The following is a 20719-nucleotide window of genomic DNA, read 5'->3' on the forward strand; positions in this document are numbered from 1 at the left end:
TCCCCTCTCAATCTTCTAAACTCCAGTGAGTATAAGCCCAATCGACACAATCTCTCCTCATACGTCATTCCTGCCATCCCAGGTATCAGCCTAGTGAATCTTCGCTGCACTCCCTCCATGGCAAGAACGTCCTTCCTCAGGTAAGGTGACCAAAACTGCACACAATACTCAAGGTGCGGTCTCACCAAGGCCCTGTACAACTGTAGCAAGACATCCTTGTTCCTGTACTCGAACCCTCTTGCTACGAAGGCCAACATACCATTTGCCTTCTTAACCGCCTGCTGCACCTGCATGCTTACCTTCAGCGACTGGTGCACAAGGACCCCCAGGTCTCTTTGCACTTCCCCTTCTCCCAATCTATTGCCATTCAAATAATAATCTGCCTTCCTGTTTTTGCCACCAAAGTGGGGAACCTCACACTTATCCACATTATAGTGCATTTGCCATGTTTCTGCCCAATCACCCAACCTGTCCAAATCGTACTGGAGTTTCCCGACATCCTCCTCGCAGCTTACCCTCCCGCCCAGCTTTGTGTCATCTGCAAATTTGGAGATATTACATCCAATTCCCTTGTCCAGATCATTAATATATATTGTGAACAGCTGGGGTCCTAGGGCCGATCCTTGCGGTACCCCACTAGTCACTGCCTGCCACTCGGAAAACGACCCGTTTATTCCAACTCTTTGCTTTCTGTCCGCCAACCAGTTCTCTATCCAAGTCAATACCTTGCCCCCAATCCCATGTGCCTTAATTTTGCATGCTAATCTCTTGTGTGGGACCTTATCGAAAGCCTTCTGAAAGTCCAAATACACCATATCCACTGGTTCTCCCTTATCTATTTTACCAAATATTCAACCAGCCCGACAACTTGTGAATGTGGAACTGAGGCACAGACTATGCAACATCTCCTGCAATGCCTATCGTTAGAGGAGTCATAGAGTCATAGAGTTTTACAGCACAGAAAGAGGCCCTTCGGCCCATCGTGTCTGCGCCGCCCATCCATCCCTGTCCAGTCTAATCCCATTTTCCAGCATTTGGTCCATAGCCTTGTATGCAATGGCATTTCAAGTGCTCATCCAAATGCTTCTTGAATGTTGTGAGGGTTCCTGCCTCTACCACCCTTTCAGGCATTGAGTTCCACATTCCAACCACCCTCTGGGTGAAAAAGTTCCTCCTCAAATCCCCTCTAAATCTCCTGCCCCTTACCCTGAATCTATGCCCCCTTGTTATTGACCCCCCCACTAAGGGGAAAAGTTCCTCTTTATCTACCCTATCTATGCCCCTCATCATTTTGTACACCTCAATCAGGTCCCCCCTCAGACTTCTCTGCTCCAAGGAAAACAACCCCAGCCTGTCCAGCCTCTCTTCATAGCTGAGGCGCTCCATCCCAGGTAACATCCTGGTGAATCTTCTCTGCGCCCTCTCCAAAGCAATCACATCCTTCCTATAGTGAGGCGACCAGAACTGCACACAGTACTCCAGCTGTGGCCTCACCAGCGTTTTGTACAGCTCCATCATAACCTCCCTGCTCTTATATTCTATGCCTCGGCTAATGAAGGCAAGTATCCCATATGCCTTTTTAACCACCTTATCTACCTGCTCCGCTGCCTTCAGGGATCTATGTACATGTACACCAAGGTCCCTCTGACCCTCTGTGCTTCCTAGGGTCCTACCACTCATTGTGTATTCCCTTGCCTTATTTGTCCGTCCAAAATGCATCACCTCGCACTTTTCAGGGTTAAATTCCATTTGCCACTTTTCCGCCCATCTGACCAACCCGTTTATATCGTCCTGTAGCCGGAGGCTTTCCTCCTCGCAATTTACCACCCCACCAATTTTCGTGTCATCTGCGAACTTACTGATCATACCTTTTACATTCTCATCCAAATCATTTATGTAGATCACGAACAACAAGGGACCCAGCACCGATCCCTGAGGTACCCCACTGGACACAGGCTTCCAGTCACAAAAGCAACCTTCAACCATCACCCTCTGCCTCCTGCCACTCAGCCAGTTTAGGATCCAACGCGCCAAGGCACCCTGGATCCCATGGGCTCTTACCTTCTTAACCAGTCTCCTATGCGGGACTTTGTCAAAAGCTTTACTGAAGTCCATGTAAACCACATCCACAGCATTTCCCTCATCCACCCCACTAGTCACCCCCTCGAAAAATTCGATCAGATTTGTCAGACATGATTTACCCTTGACAAAGCCATGCTGACTATCCCCGATTAATCCTTGCCTCTCCAAGTGGAGATTAATTTTGTCCCTCAGAATTTTTTCCAATAATTTCCCCACCTGCACTGTTGCAGATCTTGCCGAATTCAACAACAAGGTGCAAAAATGTGTCCCGTTCTGGCTGGGCTATGTATAGACTGTCCATGGACACATGAATGAAAAAATGCAGATGTTGTATCCAATCACCATTCACAGAGAGCTCTGTGTGATATGTTAATTTTGACTTTGGAATTTAAAGTTAATGATGTTGTGGAGGTACATAGAAGCCTGGAAATTCTGTGGGACTTCGAAGGGTTTCCCTGTAAGTCCGGTGGGAGACCGGTGGAACCTCCAGAAAAATGTCTGAAATCTTCCGTCCAAAAGAACATCGCCCGCTATATTGGGTAAGAAGAAACAAGAGATATCCTTTACCCACATCGGAAGCAGCCGTTAGGCCCTTTGCATATGCAAATAAGGGGCTTGAGGTGTCCCCTTACAAGATTGGTTTGGCCTGAGGTACCATTGTGTGCTGCACTCAGGGAAACCAGCCCTAGGTATCATCAGCACAAAGAAGGTAAGTAACTGACCTGAATGTGGAGCCGGGAGGCTCCCGACACCACATTAAAGGAACCACTGGCACACCTTCCAACTGCTCACTTATCAGAAAGTCTAGACCCACTAATGTAACCTCCACTTACAGCAGCTTGCTTAATGCATGCTTTTGTTTAAAGGAAGCACATAATAGGAGGATGAGGCCAAGAGTGGGCAGCGGCCTCCCCAATCTCAAGTCCCTAACCCTTGAGGAAATGACCGTGCAACTGATGGAGCCAGAAAATGATCAAGTCAATTAGAGAGGGTCATGCAGGAGGTTATCACCAAGCTCCAGGCTACTACACATCACTGCTGTTTCTCCTTCCTCCTCCAAATCATTTGCATATTCCGACACACTGTCATTCACTAACTTAGCATGCAACATAGCATTCTATGCATTGGAAAGTCGAGTTTGTTAGAAGGAGTGTGTTGCTAATACCATTGTAATACTTTTTCCTCTTGTGTGTTAAGAACATAAGAAATAGGAGCAGGAGTAGGCCATACGGCCCCTTGAGCCTGCTCCGCCATTCAATAAGATCATGGCTGATCATCAACCTCAACTCCACTTTCCCGCCCGATCTCCATAGCCCTTGATTCCCCTAGAGTCTAAAGATCTATCGATCTCAGCTTTGAATATACTCAAAGGCTCAACATCCACAGCCCTCTGGGGCAGAGAATTCCAAAGATTCACAACCCTCTGAGTGAAGAAATTCCTCCTCATCTCGGTCTTAAATGGCCTACCCCTTATCCTGAGACTATGCCCCCTAGTTCTAGACACTCTAGCCAGGGGAAACTCAGCATTTACCCTGTCAATCCCCTTCAGAATCTTGTATGTTTCAATGAGATCACCTCTCATTCTTCTAAACTCCAGAGAGTATAGGCCCAATCTACACAATCTTTGATCATAGGACAGCTCTCTCATCCCAGGAATCAATGTAGTGAACCTTCGTTGCACCACCTCCAAGGAAAGTATATCCTTCCTTAGGTAAGGAGACCAAAACTGTGCACAGTACTCCAGGTGTGGTCTCACCAATCCCTGTACAATTGTAGCAAGACTTCCTGGCCTAGAAATTCAGTATAGCCACTTTTGGGGCGGTAAAGTCGGGCGGTCGCTAAAGTTAGCGCCCGCCGGAAACTGCAGGTCACTTCGCCGAAATTCAGTAGATCTGGCCAAGAGTTTGGGCGAGCGCTGAAACTGGCGTTGCACTCCTATCTTCAGGCGCTAAGCCGGCGGTGCGGACTGATAACGCCGAGGCCGGGCGCAGCGCAGGTGCGGTCATGTTTTGATTGACAGCAGACACCCTGACGCCGGCCAGCTCTTAAAGGGGGAAGGGTCGACTTTGTCTGCAGCCACGCCCTGAATAGTGGAGCCCTGCAGCTAGGCCTGAACACTGCTGGTGGACCCAAATAGCGCCTGAAGCCATGGAGAAGGCCCGTGAACGAGCGCAGCGCTTCTCCCAGCATGCTTTGAGGGTGCTGGTTAGGGGGTTGGAAAGGTACAAAGAGATCTTGTGCCCGGACAGTGGCAAGAAGGCTCCCAGGAGGCAGTACAGGAGAGCCTGGAGGAAAATCGCCCACAGGGTGTCAGTCAACAGCGATGTCCCCAGGACTGGTGACCAATGCCGCAAGAAGTACAACGACCTCACTCGGATGGTGAAGGTGAGTACCCTTTCCAGTGTCCTCCTCATCCTTGCATGTGCACCTCACATTATGGGCAAAGGGACCTCAAAGGCCTAATGGCCAGCCCTCCTCCCGCAGCTATGGCACTGGCATGATCCTCAATAGCACTTTCTGCACTTAACACACTGGCCAAGCTATTCGACCATGGGAGGCAGTGCACACAACAACAGGGCACCACACTGGCCAAGCTATTCCACCATGGGAGGCAGTGCACACAACAACAGGCCACCACACTGGCCAAGCTATTCCACCATGGGAGGCAGTGCACACAACAACAGGCCACCACAATGTACTTAGAGGCCGTCCTTTCTCTTGCAGGCCAAGATGGCCCGGAATTTGAAGAGCCAGAATGTCACCGGGGGAGGCCGTGCCCAGTTCCAGGAGCTCAGTGAGCTGGAGGAGAGCGTGGCTCGACTCATGCGTGGCCGGGTGGTTGGCCCTGTTGTCATTGGAGATGCCGACCCTGTGCTGCGACCCAATGGTAAGGACATGACCGTTTGGACCTCTCTTGTTCCCCTAGCGCATCAGATCTACATCCTTTGCCACTGTCCGACCAATGCGCTGAATGCCACCACTCATGCCTCCCTCGCTGACGCCCTGTCCTCACTCTAAAGCTACTCTTGTGCCTTCCTGCTTTCAGCTGGTGAGGAGGAGGTCCCTGAAGCAGAGAGTGCCAGACCCTCGGAAGAGGAGCACGACGAGGACCAACAGGAGGGCGGCACATCGGGGGAAGCATCATCTGCGCCAGGGGATGGCAATGGAGGGGACACGTCTTGCCTGGAGGAGAGCCAGGGGGAAGTGTTGCAGGGGGGTGTAGCTCCTGGGCCCAGTGCCGTCCAGGCACGCGGGAAGGGTCGGGCAGAACGGCGGCCTTCTCCCCAGAGGGGGGAAGTGTTGCAGGGGAGGGCAGTTGCTGGGCCCAGTGGTGTCCAGGCACGCGGGAAGGGTCGGCCAGCTCGGCGGCCTTCTCCCCAGAGGGAGAGTCCGGCCTCCAGTCCGGAGACGGACCTCGCCCAGGAGGTGCGCCTCCTTGATCAAATGTCGGTGGATTCGGAGCGGCGCCACAAGGAGCACATGGGGGTTGTGGGACAGTTGCCTCAGGCCATTGAGTCCCTGGCTCATAGTGTGGCTGCTTTCGGGGAATCACAGGCCAGGGGTGTTGAGCAACTCGCGGCAGCACACGCCAGGGGTGTTGACCAACTCGCGGCAGCACAGGACAGGGTTGTCGAGCAACTCGCGGCAGCACAGGACAGGGGTGTCCACCAACTCGCGGCAGCGCAGGACAGGGGTGTCCACCAACTCGCGGCAGCGCAGGACGCGAGTCGCGAGTTCATGAGTGGTGCCGTGCAGACACTCACTGATCTGATGCGGGCACAGACCAGGGCAGTTCGGGCACTCACTTCTGCCACACTCGCTGTGTCGCGGAAGCATCGCCAGGGCACCCGCCGCCCTGCTGCAGCACAGCGGTCTGGCCTCCACCAGATTGCTGCGCTTGCTGCACTGCCAGCCCGGCCGAGTGCCAGTGTCTCTGGCGAACAGCGAGCGCGTGCCATCAGCCAGCTTGCCCCCATTGCTGCAGCCGCCACTGCAACTCCCCCAGCCAAGGTGCGACGAGCTGCTGCAGAGACTGATGCTGCGCAGCCACAGCTGCAGCAGTCAGCAGCCGGCCCCTCCAGGGCCGGACCTCGTCTAGGCCGACCCCCAAGGGCATCTGCCGTCACGCATTCTGCCCCTCAGGAGCCTTCCCCCAGCCTTGCAACACCCACAGGGCCCAGGTTGAGGCGGAGCAACAGGTCGGGCAGGGGCCGCACAAGGCTGCACAAGGACTCGCCCTCTCGGCACACCCCGTAGAGTATGGTGGCAACGGTGTTTTTTATATGGGGGTGTTTGTGTTGTGGGGGGGCCTTCTTTTGGTAAGGCCGAGGATGAAGGCCAATGGTTTTTTATATGGGGGTGTTTGTGTTCTGTTGTGGGGGGGGCTTCTTTTGGTAAGGCCGAGGATGAAGGCCAATTGGATGGGCAAGTTTTGTTATTCCTCCCCAGGTTGTGGGAGTGAGATATTCTTTTCACAGTTTTTTGGGGGGTGTTGTCTGTTTATCTGTTTCATATGGGAAGGGCCCTGAGTTTGTTAAATAAAGCTTTTTATTTATTCAGCTTGTCCAGGTGTCATGTTTCCAGTGGTTGTTGCGTTAAGCGGCTGAGGGCTTGCGGAGCGGCTGCATTCAGGTGCGTTCATTGCCACAAGCCATTCCCTGACAGGGGGCCTAGAAGTGTCGTTCAATAAGCCGCCGGCGGACGGCCCTTGGACCTTGTGGCTCCCTCCTGGCCTGGTACTCCTCCTCCTCCTCCTCATGGTCCTCCTGCGCATCCTCCTGAGGTGGTGGTGCTACGTCAGGTGGCAGTGCCTGAGTCCTGCGGATAGCCAGGTTGTGCAGCATGCAGCAAACGACGACGAACTGGGAGACTCTATCCGGCGAATACTGTAGAGATCCGCCGGAGCGATCCAGGCAGCGGAACCGTTGCTTGAGGACGCCAATCGTTTGCTCTATGATGTTCCTTGTGGCTTGATGGCTTTCGTTGTATGCCTCCTCCGCAGGGATCCTGGGCGCGCGGAGCGGGGTCATGAGCCATGTACACAAAGGGTAGCCCTTGTCCCCAATAAGCCATCCCCTTGGTGGAGGCTGTGCCTCGAACATGTCAGCCACAGTAGTCTGGCGCAGGATAAATGCATCGTGGCTGCTTCCTGGAAAGCGGGCATTGACAGCTAGGATGCGCTGCCTGTGGTCACACACCAGCTGTACATTGAGGGAATGGTAGCCCTTCCGGCTGTGGTAATCCTCAGCATTGTCGATAGGTGCCCGCATAGCCACATGCGTGCAGTCAATGGCGCCCTGCACCATGGGGAAGTCCGCGATCCTGCCAAATCCGACTGCACGCTGCTCCTGCCTCTCTAGGGTCATGGGGAAGGAGATGAATTGGTGTCTCCTCGCGAAAAGGGCATCGGTGGCCTGCCGGATGCAGCGATGCGCGGCGAACTGGGAGATGTTCGCTATGTCCCCAGCAGCGGCTTGGAAGGAGCCGCTTGCATAAAAGTTCAGAGCCACCGTGACCTTCACTTCCACCGAGACGTCCTGCGCATCAGCTGCGGACGCAGATCTCGGTGAAGCAGCTGGCAGATCTCTGCAACCACCTCCCTTCTGAAGCGCAGCCTCTTAACACACTGCACGGCAGTCATGGTGAGATAGGACACCTGCTGCCGGTATTCCCTGAGTGGGTAAGGCCTACGTTGCCGACGCCTGATGGCCCCTCTGCGTCTAGGCATGGCTGGCCCTCTCACACAGCGTCTGCGAGCCCTTCGCACATAATGCTGCAACTGAGGGTTGCCACCCCATACAGCCCCCATAATAAACTTGCAAACAGTGAAATCACAATGAATCAAATTTCCAAGCTCTGGCCAGAAGCCAAAAATACCTCTCCTATGTTGTCCCAAATCAGTAAGCTCTGTTCCTTGGTCTCTGTCCAGAAATCCAAAGCACTAAAGTCATTGCAGCAAAATGGCTGGGCTTTATAGGTCAGTGTAAGTGCCCTTTAATTAGCGCTCCCCGAGGCCCGCAGGGCCTCTGTTGCGTTCCACTTCACAGTTCTTAACAGCGCCACGCCCACATTGGGCGGGCGCCACTGAATTTCCGGTTTGGGGCGCACAAACAGCGTTGCACGACGAAATGACGTCATAAGCTGCGCGCGCAGCTGAGCGGGCGCAAACACTTTGCGCCGGCGCTAAATGACAACTGAAGTTGGGCGTAGGCGCAGTTCGTTCTGCGCCCGGGCGCTAAGTGCCTAGCGCTGGAAATCTACCCCTCTTATGGCGTTAACGGCTGGCGAACGCAACTGAATTTCTAGGCCCCTTACTCTTATACTCCAACCCCCTTGCAATAAAGGCCAACATACCATTTGCCATCCTTATTGCTTGCTGTACCTGCATGTTAGCTTTCTGTGTTTCTTGCACGAGGACACTGAAATCTCTCTGAACACCAACATTTGAAAGTTTCTCACCATTTAAAAAATATTCTGTTTTTCTATCCTTCCTACCAAAGTGAATAACCTCACATTTCCCTACATTATACTCCATCTGCCACCTTACTGCCCACTCACTTAGACTATCTATATCCCTTTACAGGCTCTGTGGGGGGAACTTTGCCAGCCCTGGGGAGGCGGGTATGGAGGCGGGACTGCTGGGAAAATGGCAGAAACTGGGAGTGGGTACCGAACCCGCTCCCAACCCGCCTCCGTGCCATCTTCCCGGGAGGTGGGTCCCCGACTCGCGCAGGGACCTGTCTCCTCGAGGCGGGAAGGGGATTACAGCCAATTAACTGTCTGTTAACAGCTAGTTAACAGGCAGTTAAGAGGCTTATCCCCATTTTACCCCTGCAAGTGTGGGCTTCCTGATGGCTGCGAACCTCACCAGGGTCAGCGAGGTGAGCAGTGGGTCAGCGGGGGTGAGAGGGGTCGAAAAGTCCGCTGTGGAGGTGAGTGATGGGTGCAAGTGTGGAGAGGTAAGTATGAGAGGTGAGTGTAAAGTGTTAGAAAAACTTTACTTACCTTTGCTTCTTCCTGCAGGCTTTAACCCTTGGGGATTCGGAGGTGTCTCATCTCAACGGCAGAGATGACAGAATGTCTGCTACATTCTCAGATGCAGCAGCCATCTGATTTCTGCTAACAAAAAGGTTTGGTGATCCTTCAGTACAAGGGCTCACCTTAGAACAGAGATTATCAGTGTTTGACAGCTTCTCAAACGCTGACAATTCATCTGTCAAAATTTTTCGACAGATGAAACATCATACGCTGACACCCTCTGTCACCGGCTTTCCCTTAATTGGCCGGCTAAACCTGCAGGGCGGGCTTAACAAGGTCAATCAAGGGAAAATAGCGTGGGTTGGCCAGATGTCGTTGGGGGCGGGACTGAAACCCGACAACCAGCAGACCCGCCCCCAACGTGCCCCCATTGACAAAATCCAGCCCGTTGTGTTCGCTTCACAACTTACTGTCCCACCTAGCTTTGTATCATCAGCAAACTTGGATACATTTCACTCAGTCCCTTCATCTAGGTCACTAATATAGATTGTAAATAACTGAGGCCCCAACATTGATCCTTGCAGCACCCCACTAGTTACAGCCTGCCAATCTGAAAAAGATCTGTTTATCCCTACTCTCTGTTTTCTGTCCATTAACCAATCCTTTATCCATGCTCTATCCGATCCTCTATATTACCCCCAACCCCGTGAGCCCTAATCTTGTGCAATAACCTTTTATGTGGCATCTTATCGACTGCCTTTTGGAAATCCAAATATACTACATCCACTGGTTCCCTTTTATCTACCCTGCTAGTTACATCCTCAAAAAACTCTAATAAATTTGTCAAACACAATTTCCCTTTCATAAAACCATGTTGACTCTGCCTAATCATATTATGATTTTCTAAGTGCCCTGATACAACTTCCTCAACAATGGATTCCAGCATTTTCCCGATGACTGATGTCAGGCTAACTGGCCTGTAGTTCCCTGTGTTTTCTCTCCCTCCTTTCTCATAAGTGTCCTCAAGGTAGTGCCATTCACAGCCTCTGAGGATGCTCAACCTCTCACCTCAAACCACTGACACTCACTCTACTTGTCACAAGCACCTGCATTAATACATTCACTTCAGGGGGTTTAGATTTTGAGAAGGGACAACCAGGATAAGGTACAGAGACAAATAACCCAGGCTGAACCAGAAACAAGGATGTGAGGCCAACAGTTGCAGAACCATCTCGTAACCCAGCACAAGGAGGCAAAGAGCCACCTCTATCTCAAGAGGCACTCATTAACAGCCAGCAGATGGTCATCGCACTGCATTCTGCCACTGGGATGGTGCCTAAAAGGATCATTAGATTAGGTAGTATAAGATACTCAGCCATTCAGCCTGGATCTTCCTCCACTATCCAGCCTGAAATCGTGCAAGTGGTGGTAACGGCAGGAAAATGAAGCGGTGAGGCCTATCACCACATTCCTACCCCCAACCTCGATATCACTTCACCTGGCGCCCCCCCGCCGAGACCATTGCAGGCCACTCCTTCCCCTCCCGTCCACCATCTTAAAGCTCCTTTTATCTTCGGGGATCTTCTGCTCCTTTAAGATCCCATTGTAGTGCTGCAGTGGTGCCTCTGCTGTAGCCAGATTTCTCTCTTTGGCCCTAGCAGGCTCCCTCTTTTCAGTGGGAATCCTGTCACGATTCCACCCTGCATGGCCAATGACCCTTGACCTAGAAAAATAGGGGAGTCAGAGGAGTGAGCAAAAGTCCCACCTCACTGCTGCATTGCAATTGGAATGCGAATCCAGCCTTCCTTGTACCGTCATCAAGGGGAAGCGTTGGTTAAAAATGGGTGAACACGAGTACACAAAGTACTTGTGTATAAGTAAATTGTTTGAATACAATTTCTATTAGTAGTGGGGCAGATTTAGGTACCAGCAGTTGAACAGATGGGCATGCATCATAGCTGATGTTTAATAGAAAATAATGGTGTGTTTGGTGTGGCCGGTTGTTTGGTCACGACTGCTTGGCTTTTATGGAAGAAAATTCTAAGGGGTAGAATTTCCACAGGGGATGTCCAATTTCTTGCTGTAGCGTTAGTGAAAACCCTGGAGAAACAATGTGTGTGTATGCCATTGCAACGATCAATCGATAGCCCCCATGGAAATTATTGGGTTAAAGCTCGGAAGTCACTTCTCGTGACTAAAATGTTGGTGTAGGAAATCACTGGCCCTCATCAATAAAGATACTTCCAGTGCCCATATGTTTGCTTGGGTGCCAAAATGAACATTGGACGTCTCCTTTAATTATCTGGATGGTCCTTCTCAACTTTGTCTATATACTGCACTTTATAATTTGCTAAAATGGCCTCAAAGAACATCATTAACATATTAAACTAAACAGGAATAACCTTCTAAATAAATTATTTTCTTTAAGCCAATCTTCTATTAATTATAGCAACACTAAAACACAATTAACTTTCACAGCTTTATAAATTTTACATTTTCCAGTGACAAAGCATTTACATGCTGCCGTGCCATTTATTTTATGACTCTATTGAGACGTAATGGAAGCAATGTCAAGCAATTCATCTAGCATTTCTAGAAATAGAATCCAATCATTGCACTGCGCTATGTGGTAGCAGCAAGTTATTAATCCAGGCACTGCGTCATCAAGGGCACGTTGTCAGACTTTTAATTCATTCCTGTAGCTTTCTGATGTTATATTCATGAGAAAAGGAGGTACGAAGAAAATTGAAAGTGATGAAAGCACACAATTAAATGTTTATGGTCCAGCAAATACTCCTGTAAATGTTAATGACTTTTAACACTTAAATCACTGACAAGAAGTAGTATTTATGTACACCAATGTTGTTAGCACATATGATATAATTTAAATCATATAAAATATATAAAACAGTAGGACATTATATAATACAAAGACTTTGCATTGTAGATAAGGCAAGCTGTCAATTCATCCAATTCAATGTTACTTATAACCATGTAAGCTATAATTCAATCTGTCATTAACTATCATAACATGACTTTATAATATTTCAACTTTGCTTGTAACATGACTTGAAGAAGAATTCATTTAAAATACTTACAAAATGAGCATGTAATTTGGTAATTCATAAAAGACTACCACTACTAATTAATCATTTAATTCTTAGACAGTCAAAGTTACTGGGTTACACACTAACTTCTTCACTTTGCTCTGATTTCCTGACCATCTTCAGTCATGCAGAAAGTCTACTGTGTTCTTAGCTAAGGTCCTTTAATGAAACTTTATGGGCTGCTTGAACCAGCAGATCACTGGCACCAATCTGCACTTCAGAAAAGTAACTCCTTGCTGGTCCATCTCAAAACATATTGCTAATGAACGAATTGTTCTGTGATGTACCATTTTCATGTTTACATCATAAATCATTATGTTGCTCCTTCCCAATGAATGCAGCAACTAGATGCATGAGAATGCATTATAAAAGTATGTAGTGTGAGGAAATTACTTATATAAATAATTGGAACGTGTCCCGTGTCTTGTAACCCTGGCAACTTCCCATTGCTGCAAAAGAATATATCACACATTGCATACAAAAGGGAGAAATCAATTTAATAGTAATATTTTAATCTATTCTTTAAGAAAGACTCCAAAATTAATTGTAAAATATATTTCTAAGTTTGATCAAAGGTTCTTATTTCTGAATTCATATCCTTGACTTTGTGATGGAGCTAGTAACACATTGCCTTCAAATACTGCAACAGTGAGTCTTGAGATTGTGTTATGAAAGGGAATTAAGAGCCTTTGGCTATACTTCTGAGCTGTTGGCATTGGTTATTATCCCTATTTCCAATCCACATTGTTCATTCCTCTCATAGATAGATAAATTACTTGCAGGAACATTATAATCTAAGCCTTTCTTACTGCTTTTGAGACTAAACATTTCAACTTAGTACATACATTTCCCAGAATCAGTAACAATTTTGTTTTAAAAAAAGAATGAGATTACCGGCTGTATTCACAGTTATCAATCAGGTTTCACTTTAGGTAAACTGTCCAATAGCCAGAAGAGGGCTATTAAGTATTCTGTGTTTAATGAAAGGGATTTTTATTCATAAGGGGAATGTGTTCTTGTTTTAAGTTGTGTTTTGTCAATAATATTGCAGTAGGTGCTAGATATAGATCAACCAGCTCAATTATTCATCGCTGGCTACATTTTTAGATTCAGTCCAGCCCTTGGAACGACAAAATAGTTATTCCAGTTTTCTAAAGTCTGTGTCTGTTGATCCAATTAGTAATAGTTAAATGTGTTTATAATGTACCTTAAATGTTATTAAGCAACCTTTTTAAATAAAAAGAAACTGCACTAATAATTGTAGTAATTAATATTACTGCAATCTTATTATTATTACAACTTAAATATTTCTATTTTTATACAGAAAAAGTTAAGAATAGGAGGCTCTCTGGTACGGTGACTCAAAATAACCGTGACAGACTAGAATTAGCAAATGTGGACTTGTTGAACAAGATGGTGACATGCGTTTGAATTCTGCCAGGACTAATTTTCCAATGTAGTCTAGATTGATGGGATGAAAATTTCCTTTCCTTCCCAGCTGTAGGTGAGCTAAATGGAGATTCAGCAGGCTCCATCCAGCTTCGAGTGGGAACAAGTACATAGAACAAAACTACCCGCAATCCTCCATTAACTAGCGCTAACCTAGCAACAGCATTCAGACAGACCCTGGTTATTATGGTAATGCTTTACTGGTGCAGTAAAGGGGTCCTCTTTTCTGGTTGGAGTTAAGGTACATTGTTGGCAATGTAGGTGAGCTTTACAATACCAAACCTAGAAGTATTTGATGCTGACATTGGGTGCAAAAAGTGGAAAAGCTCTCCATTCCACAGTATAGACAATGCTCAACTTGGCGAGCAGAAATTCACCAATATAAAAAGCAAATAAATAAAAGAGAAATAGATAAAATATACAAGATCCCCTGAAGATTGATCAGTGATTTATGAATATCTTCTACATGCCAAACACTGCAAAACAAACTGTACAACTTTATTAAAGTTAATTCTTATTTATACTGAACAAATATTTCAAGTTTAGGACTGGCAATAAATACCCACATTTTTGGTGGAGTTTAAAAAAATGTGAAAGCAGCAAACGGAATCTCTAGGCAGGTGATGGAGAGGCAAAGGACTCAAATACCCTACTCGCAAAGTGGAGGTGCTGCTGCATAAGGTGCATGCTAGGAGGCTTCTGGTTTTGGAATTTCAGGGTGTCTTGTCCAGAGGAGAGAAGTACAACATTCGATAGAATCTGGAACAGCACCCATGGATTGGAGGGTAGCTAATGTTACCCCACTATTCAAAAAAGGTGGTAGAGAGAAAACGGGGAATTACAGACCGGTAAGCCTGACATCGGTAGTGGGGAAAATGCTAGAGTCCATTATAAAAGATGTAATAGCAGAGCACTTGGAAAACAGTGACAGGATCGGACAAAGTCAACATGGATTTACAAAAGGTAAATCGTGCTTGACTAATCTGGAATTTTTTGAGGATGTAACTAGTAAAATAGATAAGGGAGAACCAGTGGATGTGCTGTATTTGGACTTTCAGAAGGCTTTCGATAAGGTCCCGCATAAGAGATTAGCGTGTAAAGTTAAGGCACATGGGATTGGGGGCAAGGTATTGACTTGGATAGAGAACTGGTTGGCAGACAGAAAGCAAAGAGTTGGAATAAACAGGTCTTTTTCCGAATGGCAGGCAGTGAATAGTGGGGTACCACAGGGATCGGTCCTAGGACCCCAGCTATTCACAATATATATTAATGATCTAGACAAGGGAACTAGATGTAATATCTCCAAATTTGCAAACAACACAAAGCTGGGTGGGCGTGTGTGCTGTGAGGAGAATGCCGAGAAACTACAGGATGATTTGGACAGGTTGGGTGATTGGGCAGAAGCATGGCAGATGCAATATAACGTGGATAAATGTGAGGTTATCCACTTTGGTGGCAAAAACAGGAAGGCAGATTATTATCTGAATGGCAATAGATTGGGAAAAGGGGAAGTGCAACGAGACCTGGGTGTCCTTGTGCACCAGTCGCTGACGGTAAGCATGCGGGTGCAGCAGGCGGTTAAGAAGGCAAATGGTATGTTGGCCTTCGTAGCGAGAGGGTTTGAGTACAGGAACAAGGATATCTTGCTGCAGTTGTACAGGGCCTTGGTGAGACCACATCTTGAGTATTGTGTGCAGTTTTGGTCGCCTTATCTAAGGAAGGATGTTCTTGACATGGAAGGAGTTCAGCGAAGATTCACCAGGCTGATACCTGGGGTGGCAGGAATGACGTATGAGGAGAGATTGGGACGATTGAGCTTGTACTCGCTGGAGTTTAGAAGAATGAGAGGGGATCTCATTGAAACTTATAAAATTCTGACAGGACTGGACAGACTAGATGCAGGAAGGATGTTCCCGATGGTCGGGGAGTCCAGAACCAGGGGTCACAGTCTAAGGATAAGGGGTAGGCCATTTAGGACAGAAATGAGGAGGAATTTCTTCACCCAGAGAGTGGTGAACCTGTGGAATTCTCTACCACAGAAGGCAGTTGAGGCCAATTCATTAAATATATTCAAGAAGGAGTTGGATATATTTCTTAAGGCTAAAGGGATCAAGGGGTATGGGGAGAAAGCAGGGACCGGGTACTGAATTTGGATGATCAGCCATGATCGCATTGAATGGTGGAGCAGGCCTACTCCTGCTCCTATCTTCTATGTTTCTATGGCAACAAGCGGTGGCCAGGGTCAATACTTTGTACAGTTTCCAGGGAAATGTAGCAGAAGGAGTTGCAGACCTTAAGGAAGCTGCCAAGTTAAGGCTACTTAACAGTACCATATACTAGTTTGGTGGCAGAGTAGGCATGCCTTTTTTTTAATTCGTTCATGGGATCTGGGCGTTGCTGGCAAGGCCAGCATTTATTTCCCATCCCTAATTGCCCTTGAGAAGGTGGTGGTGAGCCACCTTCTTGAACCGCTGCAGTCCATGTGTTGAACATACTCCCACAGTTCTGTTAGGGAGGGAGTTTCAGGATTTTAACCCAGCGACAATGAAGGAACGGCGATATATTTCCAAGTTAGGATGGTGTGTGACTTGGAGGGGAACTTGCAGGTGATGGTGGTGTTCCCATGCGCCTGCTGCCCTTGTCCTTCTAGGTGGTAGAGGTCGCGGGTTTGGGAGGTGCTGTTGAAGAAGCCTTGGCGAGTTGCTGCAGTGCATCTTGTAGATGGTACACACTGCAGCCACGGTGCGCCGGTGGTGGAGGGAGTGAATGTTTAGGGTGGTGGATGGGGTGCCAATCCAGCGAGCTGCTTTGTCCTCGTTTGGTGTTGAGTTTCTTGAGTGTTGCTGGAGCTGCACTCACCCAGGCAAGTGGAGAGTATTCCATCACACTCCTGACTTGTGCCTTGTAGATGGTGGAAAGGCTTTGGGGAGTCAGGAGCTGAGACACTCGCCACAGAATACCCAGCTTCTGACCTGCTCCTGTAGTCACAGTATTTGCGTGGCTGGTCCAGTCAAGTTTCTGGTCAATGGTGACCCCCCAGGATGTTGATGGTGGGGGATTCAGCAATGGTAATGCCGTTGAATGTCAAGTGGCTGTGGTTAGACTCTCTCTTATTGGAGATAGTCATTGCCTGGCACTTGTGTGGCACGAATGTTACTTTCCACTTATCAGCCCAAGCCTGAATGTCGTCCAGGTCTTGCTGTATGCAGGCACGGACTGTTTCATTATCTGAGGAATTGCAAATGGAAATGAACACTGTGCAGTCAGCAGTGAACATCCCTGCTTCTGACCTTATGATGGAGGGAAGGTCATTGATGAAGCAGCTGAAGATGGTTGGGCCTAGGACAATGCCCTGAGGAACTCCTGCAGCGATGTCCTGGGGCTGAGATGATTGGCCTCCAACAACTACAACTATCTTCCTTTGTGCTAGATATGACTCAAGCCAGGGGAGAGTTTTCCCCCTGATTCCCATTGACTTCAAATTTACCAGGGTTCCTTGATGCCACACTCGCTCAAATGCTGCCGTGATGTTAAGGGCAATCACTCTCTGATATTCAGCTCTTTTGTCCATGTTTGGACCAAGGCTGTAATGAGGTCTGGAGTCGAGTGGCCATGGCAGAACCCAAACTGAGCATCAGTGAGCAGGTTATTGGTGAGTAAGTGCCGCTTGATAGCACGTCGATGACACCTTTCATCACTTTGCTGATGATTGAGAGTAGACTGATGGGGCAGTAATTGGCTGGATTGGATTTGACCTGCTTTTTGTGGACAGGAGATACCTGGGCAATTTTCACATTGTTAGGTAGGTGCCAGTGTTGTAGCTATACTGGAACAGATTTGCTAGAGGCACAACTAGATCTGGAGCACAAGTCTTCAGCATTACAGCCTGGATGTTGTCAGGGCCCATAGCCTTTGCTGTATCTAGTGTGCTCAGCCGTTTCTTGATATCACGTGGAGTGAATTGAATTGGTTTGGAGACAGGCTTCTGTGATGGTGGCGACCTCAGGAGGAGGCTGGGATGGATTATTCACTCAGCACTTCTGGCTGAAGATGGCTGCAAACGCTTCAGGCTTGTCTTTTGCACTCACTGAGGATGGGGATGTTCATGGAGCCTCCTCCTCCCATTAGTTGTTTAATTGTCCATCACCATTCATGACTGGATGTGGCAGGACTGCAGAGCTTTGATCTGATCCGTTGGTTGTGGAATCGCTTAGCTCTGCCTATAGCATGCTGCTTCCGCTGTTTAACATACATGTAGTCCTGTGTTGCAGCTTCCCCAGGTTGGCCCCTCATTTTTAGGTATGCCTGGTGCTGCTCCTGGCATGCTCTTCTACACTCCTCACTGAACCAGGGTTGGTCCCCTGGCTTGGTGGTAATGGTAGAGTGAGAGATATGCCGGGCCATGAGGTTACAGATTGTGGTGGAATACAATTCTGCTGCTGCTGATGGCCCACAGTGCCTCATGGATGCCCAGTTTTGAGCTGCTAGATCTGTTCTGAGTCTATCCCATTTAGCACGATGGTAGTGCCACACAACACGATGGAGGGTGTCCTCAGTGTGAAGACAGGACTTCATCTCCACCACGACTGTGCGGTGGCACTGCTACTAATACTGTCATGGACAGATGCATCTGCAACAGGTAGATTGGTGAGGACGAGGTCAAGTAGGTTTTTCCCTTGTGTTGGTTCTCTCACCACCTGCTGCAGGCCCAGTCTGGCAGCTATGTCCTTCAGGACTCGGCCAGCTCGGTCAGTAGTGGTGCTACCGAGCCACTCTTGGTGATGGACATTGAAGTCCCCCACCCAGAGTACATTCTGTGCCTTTGCTACCCTCAGTCCTTGTTCCAAGTGGTGTTCAACATGGATGGACAAGCACTGATTCATCAGCTGAAGGAGGGCGGTAGGTTGTAATCAGCAGGAGGTTTCCTTGCCCATGCTTGACCTGAGGCCATGAGACTTCGTAGGGTCCAGAGTCAACATTGACAACTCCCAGGGCCACTCCCTCCCTACTGTATACCACTGTGCCGCCACCTCGGGTGGGTCTGTCCTGCTGGTGGGACAGGACATACCCAGGGATTGTGATGGAGGAGTCTGGGACGTTGGCTGAAAGGTATGATTCTGTGAGTATGACTATGTCAGGCTGTTGCTTGACAAGTCTGTGGGACAGCGCTCCCAAATTTTGGCACAAGTCCCCAGATGTTAGTGAGGAGGACTTTGCAGGGTCAACTGGGCTTGCCTGTCACAGATTGTTGGCCATCAACCTGCTCCACATTTAGTGCTGATCACTGCAAAGTCCTTACACACCTTTCACTGCTTGCTATGTTCATATTCCAGCAGGGCACACATTCAGCTGTAACTTATAATGTACTCCTTGGCACACTGACATCTGCAAAGGGCTTCACAGAGTAAATCATTCTCTCTTTTAATTTGTTCTCGGGATGTGGGAAATGTCATCAAGGTGAGTCTTCTCCCTCAAACTCAACCTAGCTGCATGATGTTCATTTATTCACATATATACACACTGCAATGCAGGATACACATTTAGGTGTCACTGTATATGATCTTGAAACTTCCAACATTTTAGCACTACTTTTCCAGTTACAGGACAAGTAAGGGCAGATGAGGGCAGTCACCTACAATACAATCGTTTTTCACCTCTTCCTCATTCACCAAATAATGCAAAAGGACAGGAATCCCCATTGGAATCTCAATTTTCAAAATTGTAATTGCAGCACCTCAGTTCTGGCAGCCAACATTGTGGGGCAAAAATCACTAAGGATAAACTGGCAAACTAACCATTAAAAATGACACTTAGCTCAAAGCTAAAGACAAATTGCACTTACACTTATTCTTCTTTAAAACAGTGGCTTCCACTTTAAATATTGATTTCTTGTCAACGCAGAGGTAGCTTGCTTCCAAGGCCCATTATAGAGGGCAAGCTCAAAGCACAGCGCATTCCACAGAGAAATTGTGTGTGTGCTAATAAACCTAATATTGCAATACAATAATATTAAAATGAAACTTTTATTTGTTTTGGACAAGAACTCCAATGCCCACCTTAAGGTCGTGCCAGAGGTTGACGTGTAGCAGAACGGGCAGAGATCCAGCGATGTGGGTCTCTGTCCCATCACCCTCCCCCTGCACCTCTTCTGCTAAAGCACCACTAACAATGGTGACCAGAAAATGTCCCTTATGGTGTACAGTCAGAAGTGGTCTCACGGTCACCTTGATAATTTATGCTGTGGTTTATTGTGTTTGGCAGGAAGCAATTTATCGTAACAGTTTTTACAACCCAATCCTTTTGATGGCCCTTAATTACTTTATTGTACTGCTCCATTTTCAGTAGGTTCTCAAAACTTGACTACAAATCTTCATTTCCATTTTACATGATGAAACTTGCTTTAAATCAGAGGGACAACCTTGTCTTGGTAAAGAGATCCGCTAGGCAGTTTAACAGGTTTGTAAACACAAATGCACAATGAAACAACATCGGTAGTCATTGTGCCCACTGATGCAGATATTCATGTTTATTTAAAAATTACAGTGTAATCCATCTATGGCAGTCTACACTGCAATAATACACATTACATCAGTGCAAATGTTTCTGCTGAAAAGTAACATTTTTGGAAATGGTTGTTCGAGAGAGTGAGCTTTTTCCAATATCCCCACCCACCGCCCACTCCCCCCAGACCAAAACTATGAAAATCCTTACATGAATTATCAAATGACTAATTTTTATATCCAGAAGTTACTTACCACAGGTCTGTGTACATCCCAGAATGCTCTTTCCTGACTATCAAGAATTTTTCGTTCAATTTTGTCCCTTTTCTTATCAACTCTGAAAATTAACAATGTGATAATTGGATCTATTTATCTTTGCCAGTTGAAAGATCAACAACAATTTGCACTTAAAAGTAGCACTTCTCAAGTAAAAGAGCACTCTCAGAGCTCTTTAAAAATGGTAAGAATGGACATTAAGTAGAAATTAATAGATTTTTTTGTGGGGGGAGATCAAATACACAGGTAAGTAAATCAATTTTTAGGAGGCTTTTGAATACAAGTAGTAAGGCAGAGTGGTTTGGGAAGAGAATTCCACAGGGCAGG

The 20719-nt window shown here is 47.6% G+C and overlaps 1 protein-coding gene across 2 annotated transcripts in view; it reads right to left on the bottom strand.

The window, feature by feature from the left end:
- LOC147121012 (regulator of G protein signaling 7) overlaps positions 1-20719 on the bottom strand; it is a 611953-nt gene that overhangs the window by 62723 nt on the left and 528511 nt on the right. For both annotated transcript variants that reach the window (XM_085980288.1, XM_085980298.1), the window contains exon 9: positions 20372-20453. In XM_085980288.1, coding sequence (XP_085836414.1) covers positions 20372-20453 — 82 coding nt within the window. The remainder of the gene's footprint in view (positions 1-20371; positions 20454-20719) is intronic.

Source organism: Somniosus microcephalus, chromosome 3, assembly GCF_052327205.1.
Source record: "Somniosus microcephalus isolate GS21.2 chromosome 3, FLI_Smic_1.0, whole genome shotgun sequence".
Classification (NCBI taxonomy): Eukaryota; Metazoa; Chordata; class Chondrichthyes; order Squaliformes; family Somniosidae; genus Somniosus; species Somniosus microcephalus.